Source organism: Petromyzon marinus, chromosome 16 (genome assembly GCF_048934315.1).
Source record: "Petromyzon marinus isolate PM22_M1 ecotype Great Lakes invasive population chromosome 16, UKy_Petmar_22M1.pri1.0, whole genome shotgun sequence".
Classification (NCBI taxonomy): domain Eukaryota; kingdom Metazoa; phylum Chordata; class Hyperoartia; order Petromyzontiformes; family Petromyzontidae; genus Petromyzon; species Petromyzon marinus.
This window is the reverse complement of record NC_133682.1, coordinates 191,231-214,556: the sequence shown is the minus strand read 5'-3', so window position 1 is coordinate 214,556 and position 23,326 is coordinate 191,231. Positions and strand designations below refer to the sequence as shown.

At 48.8% G+C, this 23,326-nt stretch overlaps 1 protein-coding gene across 8 annotated transcripts in view; it reads left to right on the top strand.

Moving 5' to 3' along the window:
• Positions 1–23,326, top strand: part of LOC116943049 (gamma-tubulin complex component 5-like) — a 32,521-nt gene that overhangs the window by 7,776 nt on the left and 1,419 nt on the right. For 7 of the 8 annotated variants that reach the window (XM_032955679.2, XM_032955677.2, XM_032955678.2 and 4 more), the window contains 14 exons: positions 979–1,072; positions 3,699–4,014; positions 4,963–5,165; positions 6,112–6,227; positions 7,384–7,628; positions 13,413–13,623; positions 14,060–14,266; positions 15,372–15,548; positions 15,967–16,051; positions 17,947–18,067; positions 18,702–18,991; positions 19,390–19,515; positions 21,538–21,626; positions 22,873–22,973. In XM_032955679.2, coding sequence (XP_032811570.2) covers positions 979–1,072; positions 3,699–4,014; positions 4,963–5,165; positions 6,112–6,227; positions 7,384–7,628; positions 13,413–13,623; positions 14,060–14,266; positions 15,372–15,548; positions 15,967–16,051; positions 17,947–18,067; positions 18,702–18,991; positions 19,390–19,515; positions 21,538–21,626; positions 22,873–22,973 — 2,381 coding nt within the window. The remainder of the gene's footprint in view (positions 1–978; positions 1,073–3,698; positions 4,015–4,962; positions 5,166–6,111; positions 6,228–7,383; positions 7,629–13,412; positions 13,624–14,059; positions 14,267–15,371; positions 15,549–15,966; positions 16,052–17,946; positions 18,068–18,701; positions 18,992–19,389; positions 19,516–21,537; positions 21,627–22,872; positions 22,974–23,326) is intronic. The other variant, XM_076067378.1, reaches the window with a different exon arrangement.

The window sequence follows — 23,326 nt, the reverse complement described above, 5'->3', positions numbered from 1 at the left end:
CTGGCATGCCTATCATCCATCCTGGGTTTAACCAGGCTGGATTGTGTGAAGAGCTCACAAATCCTTGAAAGATCTGGACACATTCCCATCAGTGGAGGTCCTCCGCCAGGCAAGTCTGCATTGGCTGGGTCATGTAGCCCGCATTCCCAGCCACAGCATGCCCAAGCAGCGTAGAGGGGCTAAACCGGATGGACTGATGCGGTACGGGAGGATGTGGAGCTGCGTGGACTTGCCGACGACTGGTACCAGCGGTGTCAATATCGGCCTCTATGGAGGAGGCTCGTGAAGGACACTACTGGGCAGTTGGAGGCATTAGCCCTCCAGCAACAACGGAGGGCATAGGAGCGATGCTCACAACAACGAGCGGTATGCCGGGCAGCTAAAATACAGCAAATTGGCACAGTAGGGGGTATAGCTGCTGCATCTACCGGTCATCTCAGTCAGCCAACCCATGGCACCTGGGTCTGTCCAGAGACCTGTCGGTGAACCTTTCCACCCTTCATGTGGCCTCAAAGTGCACCTGGCCTCGCACAGGCGTGGGTACTGGCATTGGGTGTATTTATCCTGCCACCTGCTGCCTGCCACCTGCTGCATGACGGCTGCTGCCTGCTTCCTGATACTTGCTGCTTGCTACCTGCTGCTTGCTGCCTGCTACCTGCTACCTGTTTCCTACTGCCTACCTGCTGCCTGCTACCTGCTGAATTTGTTCACCTGAGCTGCCTTTAAAATGTGAGGTGCTCTACCCAAGCCTTTGTTAAGCTCTGGCCAGGGCTGAGCTGAAACCGACTCAAGCTGCCTTGAGTCACACAGGCTTTTTCTCCAGCAGAGTAGACCCCTATTCCCTCTCAATGTTGTCACTGCAGGTCGGTGCTGTTAGGTCACTTTGCACAATATATTTAAAGTCTGCATGTGTTGGTATGTGTTAGGGTGTATTTACGGTGTGTGATTGTTGGTGTGTCTGGGTGTTGGTGCGTGTAGGCTGCTGTCGGGTGTTCGATGTCTCTTTGTCTATCAGCTCTGCGAGGGGAAGGTGTTGGTGAGACCAGGAATCACTGTCTCACATCTCACCCCGGTGAGAATTTATCTTTTGCCATCAGCATCTAATCGCCTGCTCCTCCTGCCGGCCGCGTGGTTCAGTGGTGGAACGAGCGGCTCACAATTGCAAGGTCACAAGTCAATGATAGACTTGCCCCCTCCATAGGATAGTGGAATCTCCACCACTGTCTTAGGGCTGTAAGCAGTAGATGAGTACCAATGTCTCAGTGCTTACCTGAGCAACTAATCACTGTGAATGTGTTAATACCAAATGTTTTGTGAACCCTTCAGCAGCTCACATAGCCAAACAAATAAAATTGTCACATGTACAAGCATTTAGTTGTTCCAGCTCGTGCACTGGTAATTCGAAGAGCAATTCTCACGGCCGAATTTAGCTGCAATTAGATATGCTTCTTCAGATCATCAACTAGGATGTTTCGATTTAAAGCTTTCGTGACTGCAAGGATTCATCTTCTTTGGTTCTTTTGGTAAAGTCACGTAGAATGAGAATAAAATAATAAAATAACAATAAAATTCTCACGCCGTTTCGGCCACAACGCAAGCGGCCATCTTCAGGTGAAAGGAACAGACCTGTCGGGACGACAGAGCTTCAATGAACAATGTTAAGATTCGTAGCGACTTTTAAACTGGTTGGGAGAAGTGAGGCACCTTGACAAAGGGGTTTACATATCAAATAGCTGAGGGATTAGCTTGTGACTGGTCACAGAAATGGCTATGTTAAAGTCAAAACCTACACATCCACAGAGGCAACTAGTAATTTAGCATTGAAATAGCTAAGGGATTAGCTTGTGCAAATAGCTGAGGGATTAGCTTGTGATTGGTCACGGAAATGGCTATGTTAAAGTCAAAACCTACACATCCACAGAGGCAACTAGTAATTTAGCATTGAAATAGCTAAGGGATTAACTTGTGACTGGTCACAGAAATAGATGTTAAGGTAAAGGCCTACACATCCACAGAGCTTCAATGAACGCTGTTAAGATTCGTAGCGACTTTAAGCTGGTTGGGAAAAGTGAGGTCCTTGACAAAAGGGGGTTTGCATATCAAATAGCTGAGGGATTAGCTTGTGACTGGTCACGGAAATGGCTATGTTAAAGTCAAAACCTACACATCCACAGAGGCAACTAGTAATTTAGCATTGAAATAGCTAAGGGATTAGCTTGTGACTGGTCACAGAAATAGATATTAAAGTCAAAGCCTACACATCCACAGAGGCACCTCGTACATGGACGCCAAAGGGGGCTGCAACTCAACTGTCATACAGTAAACCGGTGTGAAAAACCTAATTCTAAATTACATCAATATATGTGGATGTGTAGGCTTTGACTTTAACATCTATTTCTGTGACCAGTCACAAGCTAATCCCTTAGCTATTTCAATGCTAAATTACTAGTTGCCTCTGTGGATGTGTAGGTTTTGACTTTAACATAGCCATTTCCTTGACCAGTCACAAGCTAATCCCTCAGCTATTTGATATGTAAACCCCCTTTGTCAAGGTGCCTCACTTCTCCCAACCAGCTTAAAGTCGCTACGAATCTTAACAGCGTTCATTGAAGCTCTGTGGATGTGTAGGCCTTTACTTTAACATCTATTTCTGTGACCAGTCATAAGCTAATCCCTTAGCTATTTCAATGCTAAATTACTAGTTGCCTCTGTGGATGTGTAGGTTTTGACTTTGACATAGCCATTTCTGTGACCAGTCACAAGCTAATCCCACAGCTATTTGCACAAGCTAATCCCTTAGCTATTTCAATGCTAAATTACTAGTTGCCTCTGTAGATGTGTAGGTTTTGACTTTAACATAGCCATTTCTGTGACCAGTCACAAGCTAATCCCTCAGCTATTTGATATGTCAACCCCTTTGTCAAGGTGCCTCACTTCTCCCAACCAGCTTAAAAGTCGCTACGAATCTTAACATCGTTCATTGAAGCTCTGTCGTCCCGACAGGTCTGTTCCTTTCACCTGAAGACGGCCGCTTGCGTTGTGGCTGAAATGTCGTGAGAATTTTATTGTTATTTTATTATTTATTCTCATTCTACGTGACTTTACCGAAAGAACCAAAGAAGATGAACTAGGATGTTATTTTTTACTTCCTTCAACTAATTGGTGAGCTGAACCAATATCAATTGGCGTGTTGTTAAACACTTATACACCATGCAACATTTTTTGTTTTGTTTGGCTATGTCAGGTGGTGGAGGGTTTGATAACAAAATGTTGGGCAGATCACTCCGTGGCCTAACCCAAGATAAATTATGACTCGTAATATTATGGAATCGTAATATTTACAATAATATTTATGTGCCACACAGCAATACATTTCTGGGTTCGAATCCCAATAGGGTGCCTTTCTACGTGGAGTTTGTACGTGCTGCCCCTTTTCTGCGTGTGTGTTACCTCTGCGTTTCCTCCCATAGATAAATCCACACACAATGGAACTGGTATTGGCCAAACATCCCCAATACGCACAAATTACCTGCGAATTACTCAATAGGGTTGGCACAGAGCAGAAACATTGCCGCTCCTGCCAAAACCTTTGCAGGACCGTCATGAAAAAGAGTTGACACTCGGTGAGGCTTTGCTGGGCAAATAAGCGGAACAATAACTGTGAACGTCTGTGGGTGATTTGTCTGTCGTTTCGGCAGAGCTGTCTACGAGCTGTCTGTGAGCAATTTGCCTCCTTCGGGCAACTTGTCCTGCGGCTGCAGAAGTTTGTGGAGAGCGTGAGCCGCCCGCTGGGCCCACGGGCGGGCCCCTGGGTGGGTCCCTGGGTGGGCGCTCACCTCCAAGGCCCCCTCACCCCGGGCCCCCACGGTCCTGGAGGGCCCCTCGGCTGGGAGCGTCCCGCGGAGGACTCAGCACCCTGCCGTACCTACCAGGCCCTGGCCTGGGCCCTGGCTCGATATCTGCAGGGGTTCAAGCGGCAGCTGGCCGACGTCGAGCGCAGGGCTATCTGTCAGGGTGAGGCGCATGCCCCGCTCGGACTATCCCACGACAGCCAGCACCGGTCACGGTTGCATCAGCAGGACCGTGATGCGGCCCAGCGATCGCGCGTTGAACGCTCGTCGCGGGGTTCGTAGTTCGATTCTGGCAGGCCACCCTGGTTATTACTGCGCTCTCCTATTAACCATGAAATACTCCGCGCTGTCTGCTTCACGGTGGACGTTAAAGATCCGATGACATCATCCACAAGGGTTACCCGTTGTGTGTGGTGGTATCCAAATTTGGTAAATTTCAGAATTTGCCCCCAAATTACTCAATTTCAATTACACATGGTGACTTCGCCCTCTCCTTGCAGCTGATATACAGAGACAGCCTTCATGATAGGCTTGTGCTGTAGGAATGGCATGGACACCAAATGTCTTGTGTAACTACTATTATTAATTTATATCTTAAAGATCTCCCCACTTCGCGGAGCATCTGTTCTCTACCCCAGTAGCTGTGAACATCAACTCTGCAGCGATGTTCCAGGCGAGTCCACGGACCCCATGGCGTCACCGCTTGTGCAGTGTGGCTGTGTGAATCCTTCCACTCTCATGCTCTCGTTAGTTAAAATGTGCATCTTTCATTACTTTATTCAACTTGAATACAAAGCAATCGTTGAATTTTGTTCACCAGCATCGGTTAAGGCAAACCTGACTGGTGCTGAGGAGACACTGAATGTCGAAATTGCTCCAGAGTTTTGCTCATGTTGAACCAATGCTGCTGAAATGATGTTCTCCCAGAATGCCGTGTAGCTGATGGGATGTATAAAAATTATTTTTATTTGTTTTGTGGAGAGACAGATAATAGGACCTACGTAGGCTAAGGTCGTATATGCTGAACAAACGGCGACGTCGCCTCGCATCGCCTTGCGCTGCCGCATTGTCGCCGGTCCCCTCTGATGGACCACCTCGCCATTTTTTTTAGAGCGGGCGGTGACGCTGGCGATGCTTCAGGCTGAACTCGCCGGACGCTTCGCCGAGCTGCGCGCGCTGCGACGTGCGTTCGCCGTCGGCGTCCGCGAGGTGCCGCCCGACGTACCGCATGTCGTCAAGGCCTCGCACCTCCTCAACACGCTGCTGCACGCCGTGCTGGCCGGCGACGCGCTCGGGGAAGCGGCTGACTCCTCCGTGAGCCCGCCCGCTCCCTTGCGCATCCTCACTTTGCACTGCCATACTTTGGGATTCCCCCCCATCAATAGTCTCTCGTCCTGAGCGCTTATTCTTCTATTATCATTACTACACTTGCTTACCCAGAAGGGCTTCACTGAGTCTCAAGACTCTTTTTCTGGAGGGTCCTGCTGAGTGTTTGTAGTAGCGGGTGACGTTGCTGCAGTGCGTCATCCAAATTAAGTTATTTACAGGTAATTTTGCAGCATTGGAATGTTGGTTGGCCAATACCAGTTATATTGTTTGGGTTTTTTTTGGCTCGAGAAGGAAGCTAGAGAACCTGGACGAAACCCATTGATGAGCAGGGGGAGAACATACAAACTGTACACAAAAAGGCACCCGAGTCAGAAATCGAACCAAGGCCCTTTGCTGAGGCACAATTGTTATCGCTGTGCTGCAACCCTGCTTTTCTTATCCATAATGAATCTGTGCATCTACTTTGCACAACCGGTTCATTTCAGCTGTTGTGGAACGTTACTCATCTGTCTTAGGAGGAAATGAATATTTTCGGCTTCTCTATTCCGTGCCACAGCCTCTAACGCCGAAAACTCACCGATTCACGATAGTCACTTACTCAACAGAGGTCAGTTACTCCTTTGTCACCCTTATATTGCTACTGCCATGGGCACGGTTCCCGTGAACTACACTCATTGATTCCAAGTTGAGTACTCGGTCAACCAAAAACTGTCAACTCATCCACACATTGTTCAACCACCACACTGCAGGTCACAAGAATTCACTGACATACTCATTTACTGACTCATTCACACACTCATCCACTTACTCACCTACTCCATGCAATGGAAAACTCACGCTTTGCTATGCTGGCTTGGCACAGCCCGAGCACAGCTTAGATATGTCAGTGGAAAAGGATGAAAGGCCCTGTGTGTGTGCGTGTGTGTGGCAGGGGCAGTTGCTGCTGTGGCTGTGGTTGCAAACCGTGCGTCCGTACATTGAAATCATCGACGACTGGATCACGCTGGGACGACTTCACGATCCGTCACGCGAGTTCATCATTCAGAGGTGCCTCTGTCACTTGTGTGTAAGGCATAAAGAGCAGCACGGGTGGAGCACCTGCCAATTATCTCAGGCAGTTAATCCATAGCACCTGGGTCTGTCCCTTCCACACTTCACGTGATGCCCTCCGAGTGCACCTAGCCTGGCACAAGTGCCGTTCGGACATCACTGCCACTTAGTGGAAAACGGCAGCTGTTCTTGTGGTTAGTGCATGCACCACAAACCCAGCAACCCGAGTTTGATTCCCACTCATAGCAAACATCAGTGAAAAACATTTGAACCTGTCCTGGGGCTCCCCTAGGTCCGATTCAGCCTTAAATGAGTACCCGGTGCGGTGTGTAAACATCAGCACTTGGGGGATAAAAGTGGTCGGGCGTGGTGCTGGCTACACCGCCCCCCATAGGTAAGGCCCTACTGTTAGATATGGGTCCTAGGTCAACACAAAACAATCTCATAGAATAAAAACATTGAAACGAGATGCAATTTGAACGACTGATGCTGTAGAAAATGCAGCATTGTTCTCGTGATTTTTAATAGCAGACCAACTTGTGATAGCATCATCCAAATTTGCAATGTATGTATTCTTTTGTACCATACATAGCCAACTGTGCTAATCAGAGGTGCAGTGTTTGAAAAATGATACTACGACAAATACAGTTGTCGCCCCTGCTGCGAAAAGCTCGCAGGACCCTCCTGAAACAGAGTCTTGAGACCAAGGCTTCATGGGTAAACGCACGTAAACAAAATAATCACCTTCATATGACTGATGTTCACGTAGAGCAGCAACTGTAATTTTACAATGAAGTTATTGCGACAGATGATTGCATCAGGAGTCGTGGAGTGCATCGCTGTGATGCCTCCTTCGCATTTGTGAACTGGGCAGTGAGTCGTTCTATCCTTCACTGTTTGTTCTGGGTGACCACAGTCACTGCACACTGCCAGAAGGTTTTTAATTTTCTATTTGTTGATTGCATTAGTCGTGATTTCTGAATAACCAGAGATTTCTGAATAACCACGTGTAAGCTGCTATCTTCTACTCCACGATAATGATGATGGCGACGATGACGATGATGACGTTGATGACGACGATGACGAAAGGCAGGCGAGGAGGGAGCGCTGTGCTGGGCAGCGCCGTGATTCCGTGCTCGCCCTCTGGCTGCAGGAACGACGCGGAGCGCGTTGCCCGTCGCGACTTCTGGTTCTCCACCTACACGCTGTACTGCGTGTGCGAGAGGAACGGCGCTGCTGGGGGTGTCCGAAGGACCCCCACGGGGGGCCCAGAGGCCCTTGACGAGCCCACGATGGCAGCGTTTCTGAGACCCGTGCTCAAGCAGCTGATCCTGGCCGGGAAGTCAACGCAGCTTCTGCACGGTCCCGGGTTGGGGGGCCCGACTCAGCCCCCACATGGTACGACAGTGCTTTCCACCGCGTCCCCCGCGTCCTGCACATCCGTCACGTCGCAGCACTGGGGCGGTGTTCTCTTCTCACACGATTTGAAATTTAGAGGTGATGTTTGTGTGACCAGGTTGAGAACTCGAGAGAAGTCTCACTTGCAAGAGTGATAACCTGGGTTTACCACAAAGACACAAGCAATCATGTAAAAACAGCAATGAAGCAAATCGAAATCAGCGTAAAAACAAGCACGTAGTCCACGTTGATTTATCATTCATCTCTCAGTTGTTGTCCCCCCCCTTGAGTTCAACATGTTTCTGCTTGCATCGCTTCACAGTTCGAATTCGGCAGGCTGCCCTGGGTACTACTTAAGTGGGTGTATTAACTGTAAAATATTCCGTGCCATCTACTTTACTCACAAACGGCCGTTAAAGATCCCGTGATATCATTCGAAACGAGTAGGTCGTTGTGTGATGGTGTCACGATCCAAATGTGCCAAATATGAAAAATTATTTTGCAAATTACACAATTTGGATTGCAAATAGCAGTAATCATCGTCTCCTACTGGCAGGCTAATGCCCACATGCCAGCCAGTTGCTGAGTCACCTTGTGCCATCTTGTGCTGCACAGGGACAGTTGCCTCTCAGGATGCCCTTCGATCTTTGCGCATTGCCCTACTAACCCAGAAATGTTATTTTGATTTCTGGCCACGGTCTGGGCCACTTCTAGGTTGACTCATTTTGAAATATGTACCTGGTGAGACAAAGGCGGCCAGGCGTGGTGCTGGCTCTACCACCCCCTTGCGTGCCTTGCCGGCCTTAATGTCACTTAATTTTACTGGTTTTTAAATGTCAGTTGTCCAAATCAATTATTGACTGGAAATTTGTTGAATTTAATATTTATGTTTGTGCATTATTTTAGACAAGCGGTTAGTACCCGGCGTTGCCCGGGCGAAAAAGGCAGACACACACATGGACTTACAAACAGACATGGACCCATACACATAGAAACCCACTGACTTACATGCACGCAAACACATATGGACTCACACACACAGACATCGACTTGAGAGACACATGTAGTTACACACACAAATCGACTCAAACATAGAGTTACACACACATATCGACTCACACATACATAGACTGAACAACAAGTGCCATTCGCCACTAAGTGGCAGTGATGTCACCACAACGCTCGTGGCAGGCTATGTGCACCTTGAGGCCACGTGAAGTGTCGAACACCTGCTGGCAGGAGGTCACGGGGCAGACCCAGATGGCACAGGTCGACTGAGATGACTGGCAGATGCACCACCTGTGCCCTGTACCCTGCTAACTTGCTGTGCTTTAGCCACACGGTGCACCGCTCGTTCTTGTGAGCGTCGCTCCTCCGCCGTCCGTTGTTGTTGGAGGCCGACTGCCTCCAACTGGCCTGTAGCGTCCTTCACGAGGCTCCTCCACAGATACCGACCTTGACACCGCTGGTAGCAGTCATCGATAAGTCCACTCAGCTGCACATCGTCCTGTAGCACATCACTCCATCTCTTCTCTAGCCTGTGCCGCGCCCGTTTAGAGACCTCGATCCGGCGGAACAAAAGGTGTTTAGGCATGCGGTGGCTGGGCATGCAGGCTACATGGCCCAGCCAACGCAGCCTTGCCTGGCCATGCAGGCTACATGGCCCAGCCAACGCAGCCTTGCCTGGCGTAGGAGGTCACCAATGGGACTGTGTCCAGATCTTTCAAGTATTTGTGAGCTCATCACACAATCCAGTCTGGTTAAACCCAGGATGGATCGTAGGCAGGCCAGCCTAAATGTTTGTAACCGGCGAAAATGTTGCATTAGGGGGGTCCGAGTTTCGCAAGTGTAGAGAAGGGAGGGAATGACCGTAAGCGAGACGACGTGAAGCTTCGTGCGGAGCGAGGGACCAGGTAGCTTCAACACAGTGTTACACAGCCGATGAAAAGATAATGCCGCTCAACTGATTCAGAGTGAGACCTCTGGTGTTAAACCGGATCCGGTCATGAGTACACTGGGCAGGTATGGGAAACTTTGCACTCTCCACAACTGGCCCATCACCAATTGTGAGTTATGGGGGTGGATTGTCTGATACTACAAAATACCCAGGCAGGTGCTTAGTTTTGGTGGGGCTGATGGTAAGGCCCCACCTCTTCGTGGCAAGCTCCAGGTTGAGCAGCAGCGCGTCCAACTCCTCTTCTGAGTGAGCATTAATTACCAGATCATCGGCATACATAACGTGGTTGACCAATAGGGAGCCATCGATTGACCGCACCCGGACATCGATGAGCCTCCCATTGTATCTGTACCAGATGTGAATTCTTCCGGTAGAGGCATTGAAGGCTTAACGAAGTACGTGGTCTAAATATATGTAAAAGAATATGGGAGGCAGTGGACATCCCTGTCGCACCCCAAGATGTACAGGGAGTGGCTCTGATTCACAGTCACATAGTTTGATGTGGGGCCGCTCACCATCATGAAGGTCCTTAAGGATCGTGAGCAGAGGGTCAGGGACTCGAAAAGTACGAGGAGAAACCCAGAGCCCAGGCCTAATGATGGTATAATAGGCCCTGAGCAAGTGAATAAAGCACACATATGGACTAACACGCACACATGGACCTACAGGCACGCAACGAAATGGACTAACACTGACTAACATGGAGCCACGCACACACAGCGATGAACACACATGCACATGGACTGACACACACACATATCAAGTCACACACACACACATTGACTTACACACACACATCGAGTGACACACACACATGCATAGACTTACAGACACATTGACCTACACAAAGATACAAAGATCCCCCACATAGCCTTAACAGACCTACACACACACACATATGGACTTACACACACACATGGACCCACGCACACACATCGACTGACAGCCACACATCGACTCACACATATATAGACACACACACAGAGAATGAACTTACACACACACATAAATATCGACGCACACACACATGGACTGTCACAAATTGACACATTGCCATACACACATCGACTGACACACATAGACTCCCACACAAACATACATGGACTGACACACGCACATAGAGGCACACAAACATGGAGTGAGACAGACACATGGACGTATGCACATACATGGACGTACGCATACACACACACACACACGTACGTACAGACACACACACATGGACTCACACGCACACATGGACCAAAAAACACACACATAGAAAAATTATTACTTACACTGACTGACATGGAGCGACGCACACACACACACATTGACTCACACACACGGTCGCAGACATGCACATCGACCCACACACACACACATGGACTTAGACGCAGGCATTGTTACTGTGAAAGAAGTAACTTAATTAAAAAAAGAGTATCTTCTTTGGTTCTTTCGGTAAAGTCACGTAGAATGAGAATAAAATAATAAATTGATAAAATAAAATAACACAATAATATTCTCACGACGTTTCGGCCACAACACAAGCGGCCTTCATCAGGTGAAGGGACGAGACTGTCTGGTAGGACATGAGGCCATTCACATATACAAGCACAGAGACAATTTCAACCGAGAAGATGAATTCTGGCTTAGTAACCATTGGAAAGATGTTTTAAACCATTTCCGTCCTTAATTAATTGTATTTTACGATGACCTTCAGACCGCAGCTCTTTCACCAGCATTGACTCTTAATACCTCTCACACCACAGTTAATGGTATGGTTTACAACATGGAGTATAATAGCCCCTCGCAGCTGTCTCTCTCCCCCTCCTCTGTTCCGACCTTGGATGAACTCGTCCGTCTGAACGGGGCCCGTAGCTATCCGTGTTGCTAAAGTTGAGGGTAAGAATCCACCCATTTTTTTCGCCATATAGCATTGTGATATATAACGACTTATTGTTGGTAGCTTAGCTGATTGGAGAATATAGAGTTTATTGATAACATTAAGGTAATTTATATTTTAGTTTTTTTATTGGTTCACTATATAGTATTCATTATACATTGTATTGTATACCCAGTTACTGTGAATAGCTCAGATGTGTAGACCTTGACTTCAACATAGCCATTTCTGTGACCAGTCACTAGCTAATCACTCAGTTATTTCAATGCTAAATTCGCCTAGTTATTTCAATGCTAAATTCTCCTGTTTGATTTGTACTAGGTGCCTCGGTGAATGTGTATGCTCTGACTTTAAACATAGCTATTTCTGTGACCAGTTACAAGCTAATCACTCAGCTATTTCAATGCTAAATTCTATGCTAATTCCTTTGTCAAGGGGTGCCTCTGCGGATGTGTATGCTTTAACTTAGCTATTTCATTTTTAAATTTCGATTTAAAGCTTTCGTGACTGCAATGATTCATCTTCTTTGGTTCTTTCGGTAAAGTCACGTAGAATGAGAATAAAGTAATAAATTGATAAAACTAAAATAACATAACACAATAATATTCTCACGACGTTTCGGCCACAACACAAGCGGCCTTCATCAGGTGAAGGGATGAGACTGTCTGGTAGGAGAGCTATTTCAATGCTAAATTCTATGCTAATTCCTTTGTCAAGGGGTGCCTCTGCGGATGTGTATGCTTTAACTTTAACATAGCTATTTCTGTGACCAGTCACAAGCTAATCACTCGGCCATTTCAATGCTAAATTATCTGCTAATTCCTTTGTCAAGGCGCTTTGTTTCTTCTGACACAGCTTAAAGGTCGTGATCTGAACGTGGCTTTTTTCACTCCACTAACTGTGGTGGTAGCTGCTATGATAACAGCAGTGCATACTGTGGTGGTACATGGTTTAACAACAGCAGTGCATACTGAATGTGCTGGTACCTGGTATGATTACAGCAGTGCATATTGTGGTGGTACCTGCTTTCCCTGCAGCAGTGCATACATACTGTTGTGGTAGCTGGTATGATTACAACAGTGCATACAGTGGTGGTACCTGCTTTCCCTGCAGCAGTGCATGTATACTGTGGTGTAAGCTATGATTACAGCAGGGCAAGTGACAGTGGTGGTACCTGCTATGAGTAGAGTAGTACATGCTGACTCTATAGCAGTATATATCGACTGTACAGTACATGCTTACTGTATAGCAGTATTTATGGACTCTACAGTAGTACATGCTGACTCTATAGCAGTATTTATAGACTCTACAGGAGTACATGCTGACTGTATATTAGTATATTTAGTGACTGTATATCAGTATATTTAGTGAGTCTATAGCACAAAGTACTCACGTGACAGAGTGCCGTGGTGTGGCCGTGAGCGCGACTGAACGCGCATCACGTGACAGGGTCGTCCCCCCCCCCCCCCCCCCCACTTGGCAGGGTCCGCCCCCCCCCCACGCAATTGGCGTCAGTTGGTACGGTCCAGCTCGTGCAGTAAGTAAATAATTAAAATAAGAATGGCACTAAATCGATAATTAAACTAATTTAAAGTTGACGGCTGGGAAAACGGAATAGCCTATACCAAGCAGGGGGCTCGGGGCGTGCCAGCCGGAAATTTTTTTCGGACTTGAACCCCACCGTTTGAGAGCCAAATCTCACGCAAGCGCGCACACGCGGAGACTTTTATATATGAGATAAATAATGCACAAAATTCTGTAACGCGGTTGTTTATGCCCCGCTTTATTTTTGCTTTATGTGCTGTGCTTGTTTCTAAGTTTTTCCTTTTGTCATTGTGGTGACCCAGGTTCCTCTTGCAAACGAGGCTCTATTCTTCTCTTTTGAATTCTCATCCTGTGTGTGCGTCTACATGGGGGACCTGTCTGTGTGTGTGCGTGCGTTCAGGCTGGGACAGGGGCAGCCTCTACACACAGTTCTGCGAGGGCCTGGAGCCTCACCTGAGTGCCCCCGGGCGTCATGGCTGCTGCACCCCGTGCGGCACGGAGCCGGCGTGTGGTGGCACGGGGCCGGGGGATGGGGAGGAGGTCCCCGGGGCCCTCCGAGTGCACATGCAGGCGGAGCACCGGGACCCCCTCCTCGAGATAAACTTTTCCAGGTGCCCCCCAAGCTCTTACTACAATATCTTCCCTCGAGTCGATCGCAAATCTGACAGAGCTGTTTGGTGCTGGCTGCTTAACGTTTTGGCATGTGGACCTTTCCTTAGCAGCTGTTTAAAAATTTAAAACAGTAAATATTCCCAGTGAGTGGCCGAGCCGAATGCGTGAGTGTTGAGCCCGAGCTGCGGTTGAGCAGTTGCTCTGTGTTACCCAGGTCACATTTGCAAATGAGACTCCTCCTGGTCTCGTGAGTTCTCTCACCTGGTTCAACAAAATCAACTTGAAGTCGAACACAGTCAAACAAATGAAATTATCACGCGTACAAACATTTAACTCACCGATTGTTATTCTTTCAACTCACTGTGGTGAATTGAATCGTGACGTGGGCTGCGAAGACCCCCGTGTGATCAATCGTGACCGCGGTGTCTCTCGCAGGATGTTCCTGGTAGAGCGCAGCTCCTCAGCGGCGTGGGACGAATGCAACGGGAACACAGCGCGCGGTGGCGCCGAGGAGGCTGACGAGCCGCCCCGTCTCCGCTGGCCTCTCCTACAGGCGCTGCAGCGCAGCCTGTACGGCCGCGTGGAGCAGCGCTACCGTGCCTGCTGTGGGCAACTCATGGCCACTCTCAAGTCGCACTGCAGGTCGTGCGCTCACGGCAATGTGGCGGTGACACTCGTGCTTCGCCTGGGTTTGATTCTCGACTCAGGCACCTTTCTGAGTGTTTATGTTCTCCCCTGTTCTGCATGGATTTCTTCTGACTTTTACAGTTTCCTCCTATAGCTAAAACCATGCAATGTAACTGGTAGTGGCCAAAACATCCCAATGCTGAAACATTACTTGTAAATTACTCAATTGTGATTACACAGCAGCAACATCGCCCCTACTGGAAAAAACTTGGCAGGGCCCTCCTACAAAAGTGTCTTGAGACTCGGCTAGGCTTTCCTTGGTGAACAAAGCAAGGGTGTGGTCGGTGCCATAGACAGGGAAGCTGCCCTGGCAAATTTGGACCATGCTGCTCACACACAATGGATTACTCTTCTTTGAATGGTATCATGGGATCTTGAACATACACTGTCAGTGAAGCAGATGGTAAAAGTATTTAATGGCCGCTTGACGTTTTGGGCCTTTGGTTTCTGTGGTCAATAACCACAATTGTTTAAAAAAAAATTGTGCTTCGTAATTTATATTTGGGTTAGGTCATGGAGCGATCTGGCCACATTTTGTCCCTCCACCACCTGACCCTTCACCACGTGACGCAGCCAAACAAATTAAACACATTCCTGCGGAGGGAGCTGGTAGGAACGTTGGGTTGCTCGGTCAATGGCCAGGGTCAACGGCGGCACCACGTGGTGTATTCCGCAAATATGCCCGACTGTGAGGGCGGGCACAAGCCGACGTGAGCAGGTTAAACGTTTTATAAGGGCACCACGGGGTGACCAGCCCCTCCCCACCCAGCCCCACCCCTCCCACCCCCCACCCAGCCCCACCCTTCCCACCCAGCCCCTCCCCACCCTCCCCTCCCCAACCAGCCCCACCCTCCCCACCCAGCCCCTCCCCTCTCCACCCAGCCCCATCCCTCCCATTTTTGGATGCACGACGGACGGACGGACACAATAATCCCCTGTGGGCTGGTGTTACCAGGAGGTTCCTACCAGTATCATGCATATGAGCGTTTAACGTCGCGTACGAGCATTTAACGACACGCCAGTTGTTGTTTAAGCTCATTGGTGATGATTGTGCCCCCAGGCTGCTGTCGCACGTGAAGGCCATGCGCAGCTACTTCCTCATGGAGGCCGGCGACACAATGCATGCTTTCTGCACGGCGCTCTTCTGCTGTGACGCCACGTCGTGGACACAGCCTGACGTGCTCGTTGCACAGCTGCAGCACGCACTCGCCACGCACCGCACATGCCATGCGAGCAGGCACGAGATGCGCATATGCCACGCAGCCTATATGGGTGATCTTTGTGTGGAGTTGTGTGGAGTAAAGCTCGGAGGGGCGGTACTGTTAGCGAACAGCACCTATGAAGACCGGTATAGCATACGAGTGGGTGGGTGGGTGGCCAGCACCTTGCCTGGCCACCGTTGTCTCTCTAGTGGCGATGTTTACACATTGCACCAGGTACTCATTTGATTCTGAGCCGACCTAGGGGAGGCCCAGTTTAGATAATCATCACTGGTATTGGCCGTGAGCGGGAAATTAACTTGGGTTGCCGGGTTTGTAGCGCAATGCTGGCCACGGCGCCACCGCTCCCCAACTCGGTCGCATGCATGTGGAAGCTGGGAGTGTGCGTGTGACCCTGTGTGACCTTGTGACCCTGGTGGTGGTATGGCCCTGCAGGCTAAGCGTGAGCGTCAGGAAGCAGAGCCGCTTCCAGAAACGAAGCCTCGTGCACGCGCTCGACGGGCTGCGGCTACACTACAAGGTTCACATCCACGCTGCGCACACGCTGCGCTGCGTGTTGCACCGCACGCTGCACACAAATGATAAACGTTATTTTGTATCTAGCAGCATTCATGCCAAGTTTGTGATGCTGCATGGAGTTCGTACAGAGTCTGCACAGTGGTCTACACTGGAATCTGCAGATAAGCGCTTGGGAAGGCAGTCAGAACCGGTGCCAATAATTACCCGTGCTGTGTGTTCCTACATTGGGATGTTGGGCCCACTCCGTTCATGAGTGTTTATATGCATTGGAGGAAAACTGAAGTACCTGGATAAAACCCACGCGTGTGTGGGGGATAACGCTCGATCCACATACAGATGGAATACAGTTGGGAATTAAGTGGTACCCTGGTCATAAGCCAGGAGTGAAATTTACATCTGCCGGGCAGTGGTAACGCATGCCTGTGGAGATAGCAAGGGTTAGTGGATTGTACAAATATCGTGAAACTCCTTTCTCAAGCGTGTCGAGGAGCCATACCCAGGCTCACCAACAGAAAGTGGTCCCGCAAGTGTGGACTGACTAGAGTTGTGCACCACAGCATACGTGGGTTTTCTCTGGGTGCTTCAGTTTCCTCCCACGTTTATAACCACTCATTAATTGGATAAAAACATCTTACTATATAGAGGGTTGCAGAGTTTGGGCCATTGTTGATAGCGCCGGCTCCTCACCGCCGTCCCGTTTGTCTGTGGTTCCTCCTCGCATCTCTCAGCATCTCTCAGCATAACAAACGGCAAAGCGTCATTAGATGTAATCTCATGTAGAGCACACTCGAGCTGCGACATCTACAGATATTGTGCGAGTGAGTTGTAATTCAGATTTATTAAGATCAGACTGGCGCCAGGTGTTAATGTCTCTGAAATAGCATTTTGTATTGAAGCAGCTCTATGTCTTGCGTGAGGATGTGCCTGTTTGTGTCTTTACTCTTGATAACGTTATCATTGTTGAGTTTATTTGTGTATGGCAATATGTTCAGGAGCTGAATACCAATGTCAAGGTCTACTAGCCACGATAGGGCTTCAGGAGAGAGTTCCATTAGTTTTCCATAATACAATATATGTGTGTCGTTAAACCTGCCACCACCCGACACAGCCAACTAGTAAGGGTTGTCACATTAACAGAAAATGCCAATTCGTCACTCGTACAGCACACTGGTGTGTTTGAGAGCTAAGCCACAACATTTACAATCTGAGTACAACGCTTTGCCAGTAATTACAACTAGCTTCATCAGGCGACAGCCAACTTTGCGGAGAAGTCCACCTGTTTCGTTCCTTAAATAGAGGCGTAGATGTGATGACAACACTTGTGCGCTCTTCTTGCGCAAAGTGGGGGGGGGGGGATGAATCATTAAACGCACATTATGCAAGCCCATTGTTCTTGTACTTCCTGCCGATTGTGTGAACTAAAATAGCCATACCAACAGTAATCCCTATTGAAGTATGGTGGCCTGTATAGGCATGAATTTACACAATGTATTATTTTATGATTCGCTTCCAAGCAGCACTAAGTCTGTAGCTATCCGACGGGTTTAAATTATTTTTTATTTCTCTCTGTTTCGATAGATTATCTAATTAGTATTGGCCAGTAGTAACTAGTTTTGCACAGAACTTCAACATTATCAAAATCAATTAATTGTCCTTGTTGGCACACGTGTTCTGAGTATTTAATATTTCTTTGGTGTTATTGTAGTCTCGTGCTGATCATTCGTTCTGTTTGCCCAACATAGCATTTGCCATAAGTGCAATTAATAATTTAGTTTTGCTGTTCCTCCCCCGTTGAAGACGCGTAGACTGCAGTGGTTTACAGCAGAGTTTCATTGGAAGTTATTATCGAGGGTGAGGGAGGCCGGGAAGCAACTGAGCGACCGTGTGCTCTGTCAGGTCCCGTGGCCTCTGGACATTGTGATTAGCAATGAGGACCAAGCGCTCTACAACGACATCTTCCTCTTCCTACTCAAAGTCAAGTGGGCCAAGTGCAGCTTGGAGCAGCTGCGCTTCAAAGGCACGTCGCGAGGAGAGAACAGGGAGTGTGCTTTCTGATCCACGTGCTCTCCGTTATGTCTCAGTAATTTCCAACGCGTGTCTTTTCATGGCTCAGTGATTATTATTACTGTCATTGCGCTCGTTTACCCAGGAACGCCTCGCCGAGTCTCAATACTTTTTTTAGAAGGGTCCTGCCAAGTTTTTGCAGTAGGGGGCGATTTTACTGTTGTGGCATCCAAATTGAGTAATTTACAGGTGATATTTACCAAGTATTGGCGAACATTCCACTGCTGAATGTTACTGTAACATAATAAAACACCATTACGATTAATTGTAGGACCATTTATTCAGTATCAAGACATTAAACACGAACATGCGGCTTCACCCTTTTTGTTTGGCATATATGTCCGATGTGCTGATGTTCCATCATTGAACAGACATCCATTGCAAGGCGTTGTACTTGCGTAGTCATGATCATGGAGAAAAACGCAAGCAAAGTATCGCTTTGAACATCAGAACACGTTATACCTCCGATTAGCACGGTTGGCAACGCACGGTGCGAAAGAAGTTCACCATGAATCCAGGTCTATGCCAGTTGAAGTCAATAAATCCACGTAACACAATTTGTATTGTATTTTGTGCTGCGTTAACAGATCTGCAGGAAACCAAGTGTAAGCAACAGCTGCAGCAGGCTTCTCATGAGCGTGTGGTGACGGAGAAGGGCAGTGGTAGCGGCAGTTGTGGTGGTGGCATCGTGGCAGCGAGGGTGCAGGGAGGCACGTGGAGGCCGCGGGACGCCGGGTCGCAGTGTCGTTTGGCGCCGTCACCGTCCAGGATTGCGAGTTCCGGACGCGACCAGAGTCTGGCTCCTCACCGCATGTATCTGCTCCGCATCCGCATCCTCCACTTTGTCAACTCCCTGCACGGCTACCTCCTGCACAAGGTGCGTCCTCGCACCGCGCAAGTCTCTAGTCTGCACCGAGCGCCTCTTTTCAACTTCTATATCCGAGACCGTGCTGGGACCGTGCCGAACCGGCGCGGGTCAGGATGCACAGGTTGCTTTTCCACGGCGCAAACCGAGTCTCGCCGCCAACTTCACACGTACCGGCTAGATGGCGCGGTGACACCGGGCGAGTTACGAGGTCTGACGTCGCATGCAACGCACTCGTCATTACCCCTACACCTGGCCCTGCTTGGCCCTGTGCCAGATTTAAATGCCTTTTGAGGCCAGTGCAGCACAGCATGTTTCCGGCTCGGCTCGGTAGAATGCCGGTGGAAAATCACGCGCACTGCTGGTGGTGCGGTGAGAGCGGCAGTGAGAGCGGCGGTATCGGTCCGCAGGTACTGCATGGGACGTGGCGCGAGTTTGAGAGCGAGCTGGGCGCCGCCGCTGACCTGGACCAGCTGATCCACGTGCACGCACGCTACCTGGCGGCGCTCTCCAGCTGCTGCCTTCTCACCCAGGGAGTGAGGGCTCACCCGCGTGCTCACCCACATGCTTACCCGAGAGCTCACTTGCGTGCTTACCCGCGTGCTCACCCACACGCTCACCCACCAATACTCCACATGCAACAGCAACCGCCATTCGCCACTAAGTGGCGGTGACGTCACCACGACGCTCCACTCAACACACATCCCACATATGCACTCCTGCTCTCTAAGACATCATTACAACAATCTGGACCATAGGACAGGTTGCACAGAATTCGAATGATGCCCTGGTAGTCCCCCACCTCCAATTAGTTGCCTATATACAGTGCGAAAGAAGTTCAACATACATACATTTGTAGAGGTGTTAACTACTCACTGTCTGGTAACCTGCATTGCCACTAGGTATCAAAGGGGAATTGCAGCGTTACCTCTTGTGTACATAACGGTTGGGGTCAGACGAGGTGAAGTGTATCGTAGCCACAGTTTGGTAAGAACCAATCAGACAGTTCCACGTGGGAATGTGGTATTGGTTACACCAGGCCACAAACGGGTATAAGAAGGGTGACCGCGCAGAGCGCGGGGAGTTCTCTCCCTACACGAAGACCGAAGCCCAGGCTGAAGATAGTCAGGACCCTGGACCCAGCCTTCCAGCCCTTCTGAGGGCTAAGGCTCGGCGTATCCAGTGGTCAAGACCCGCCGGGCCAGCGGTGCGTCAGATAGCCTCCCCTAGGTCCCAGCCGGAGGACTCTAGGATAGCGGTAGACGTGTGAATAAGTCCTGCCAAGATAGGAGGCTGTACCTCCTTAGGTTAGGAAGAGACCTGTGTGTAGGTCACGCTAAGTCCGGAGGCTGTGCCCTCTTCCGGTATCGGGTGAGGGGACTGTATACCCCTCTGTGTGTTAAGGACTGTGTAAAGAGAAGTATTACAATAAACAGAGTGTGCCTCATAAGAAGTGTATTCGTCATTATAAACACTACACATTTAAGAAGGGGAAACGCACGAATTGTAACAACTACTAGGGCATTCCCCTCCTCAGTGTGCTAGGAAAGGTCCTGGAAAGGATTATTCAACTTCGCCTTACCGGGCACGCTAAGGAAAGGCTTGCAGAACCCCAATGGGGTTTCAGGCCAGGGCGATCCTGCACGAATGCCATAATCTCTGTCCGCCTGCTACAGCAGAGGTGTAGGGAATTTGAACCGGACCTATTATACCATGAATGGGCCAGGGCTCTGGGTTATTTTCTCTGCTTTTGAGGTTCGTAATCCTCTACTCACAATCAGTAAGGACCTTAATGATGGTGGGCAGGCCTGGGTAAAGCTGCATGGCTGGGAGTCAGAGTCATTCCATGTTCACCTTGTGGTGTGACAGGAATGCCTTCTGCCTGCTACATTATTTAACATTTCTATGACCAAGTAGTTAGAAAACATTTTCATGACTGTACCGTAGGAATTTCCATTTGGTACAGATAAAACAGAAGGCTGTGATGTATGCTGGTGATCTGGTAATTCTTGCTCATGCACAACTAAGAAGTGGGGCCTTACCATCGGCCCTACCAAAACTATGCACCTGCACACTCCACCAACTTAACTCCCCATGAGTGATGGGGCAGTTGTGGAGAGGGTGGAGAAGTTTCCGTACCTAGGTAGTATGCTTATGACCAGCTCCGGTTTGGCAGAGGTCTCACTGAATCAGTTAAGTGGCATTATCTTTTCATCAGCTATGTAATACTGTGTGGTAGCTACCTGGCTTGTTGCTCCACACAAAGCTTCGAATCTTCTTGGCCACAGTTATGCCCTCCCTTTTATATTCTTGCAAAACGTGAACCTCTCTGAAGGAACATCTGCGCCAATTTGAAACATCGAGGCTAGCCTGCCTACAATCCATCTGGGTTTTAACCAGGCTGAATTGTGTGAGGAGCTGGTATATTCTTGAAAGATCTGGACACCGTCCAATCGGTGAGCACCTCCAACAGGCGAGGCTGCGTTGGTTGGGTGATGTAGCTCGTATGCCAATTCTATGTGTCTGCTCGCGTGTCCGTGTGTGGCTGCTGTATGCAGTTGGAGGTGCTGAGGGAGGCGCTGTTCCGCGTGCTGGATGTTGGGCTGCAGTTCGCTGCGTGCTGGAAGGGGGGCCCCAACACTCCCAGGTGGGGCGATCCTGCTGGATGGCTCAGCGAGCGGTAGAAAGAGCGGCTTACAATCACAAAGTTGCGAGTTCACATCCTGGTTGGGTAGGTTGCCTCAACCCACCATCAGTTCAGGGGAACAGTGGTTGTCCTATGGATAGACTTGCCCCCTCCATAGGATAGTGGAATTTCCACCACCTGCTCAGGGTTGTAAGGAGAAGACGAGCACCAATGCCTCATGCTCATTTGAGAAGGAATTACTGACTTGACTTCCCCAATACATGAATCATAACAAATTGTTACATTTTGCTACGTTGCACTCTGCAGTGGGCATTAAAAGATCCCGTAATGTAATTTGCAATCTTAGGCCATTGTGCCAGCATCATTATCCAAATATGAAAACTTACCAAGAATAACTCAATTGGAATTCATATTCTTTGGTTCTTTCGGTAGAGTCACGTAGATAGAAAAATAATAATAAAGTGAATACAAATAATAATAAAAAACACAAGGTTTCGATCACAACACAAGCGGTCGTCATCAGGAAAAGGGGGTTTTGCCTTTAAAGGTAAACTGTTTATAATGATTTAAAATGGGTGTAGCCCAAGTGTCAGCAGCATGGGCGGGGCAGCTAATGTTAATGTCAGTGATGGGCAACGACGGTGCTGGTGGTGGGTTTCCACCAATTAAAGGGCTGCCAGGTAATCATTGCACCTCGCTTTACAAACTCACGGTTTGACGGTGGAGGTTTCTGCTAGAGGTTGTTGCCCACTCCTACCATCACTTACATTAACATTAGCTGCCCCACCCATGCTGCTGACACTTGGGCTACGCCCATTTTAAACCTGCATAAACAGTTTGCCTTTAGAAGCTAACCCCCTTTTTCTGATGACGACCGCTTGTGTTGCGATCGAAACGGTAGTTTTTTATTCGTATTATTTTTATGTATTTATTAGTTATTTATTCTATCTACGTGACTTTACCGAATGAATTCCTGCAGTCACGAAAGTTAAGTCAAAATTTAACTAAATTGGACTATGCTTAGCAATCATTGCTTCCTTCTGCAAAAACTTGCCGGAACCTTCCTGATACAGAATCATGAGACTCACTCAGTGAGGTTTACCTTGGTAAGGTGGTGGAGTAATAATACACTCGGTATTAACCAGGGCAGCCTGCGGGAATTTGCACCACAAGCCTTTGCTGAAATGCGTGTCTCCCCACGTTTCCACGTCTCTCCACATCTCTCCACGTGTCCCCGCGTTCACAGGCTGGGCTGCGTCTTACAGTTGGAGTCCGGATTCAACTGCAGCCGTTCCACGTTCCTCAACACTCTCAACCAGGCCGTGTGCCAGGGGAGGCATCCACTGCGTAAGGATCCATCTTTGTGCCCGTCTGACTTTCGGACGCATTGTTATTTAGTTGGCTGGGTCGTTCGTGCATGTACAACGGGAAGGAGTGGCGCGGGTAAGAGCTCTTACCTGTGACAACACTTAGTAAGGGTGAAACGTTGCCTTTATTTTGAAGCTAGGACGCCACAAAGGTTCCACAGGGGAGTGGTTTCATACAGAACAAAAAATTGGAATTTATCAAAAAAATTCACGAGAAATGACAACCAAGCACGCACACCCATGCCTACACCCTCGTGTACCATCTCCCAGGCACTGCAATATACCATTTCTACCAACCAATTGCAATCTTCAATTAACTATACTCGCACTACA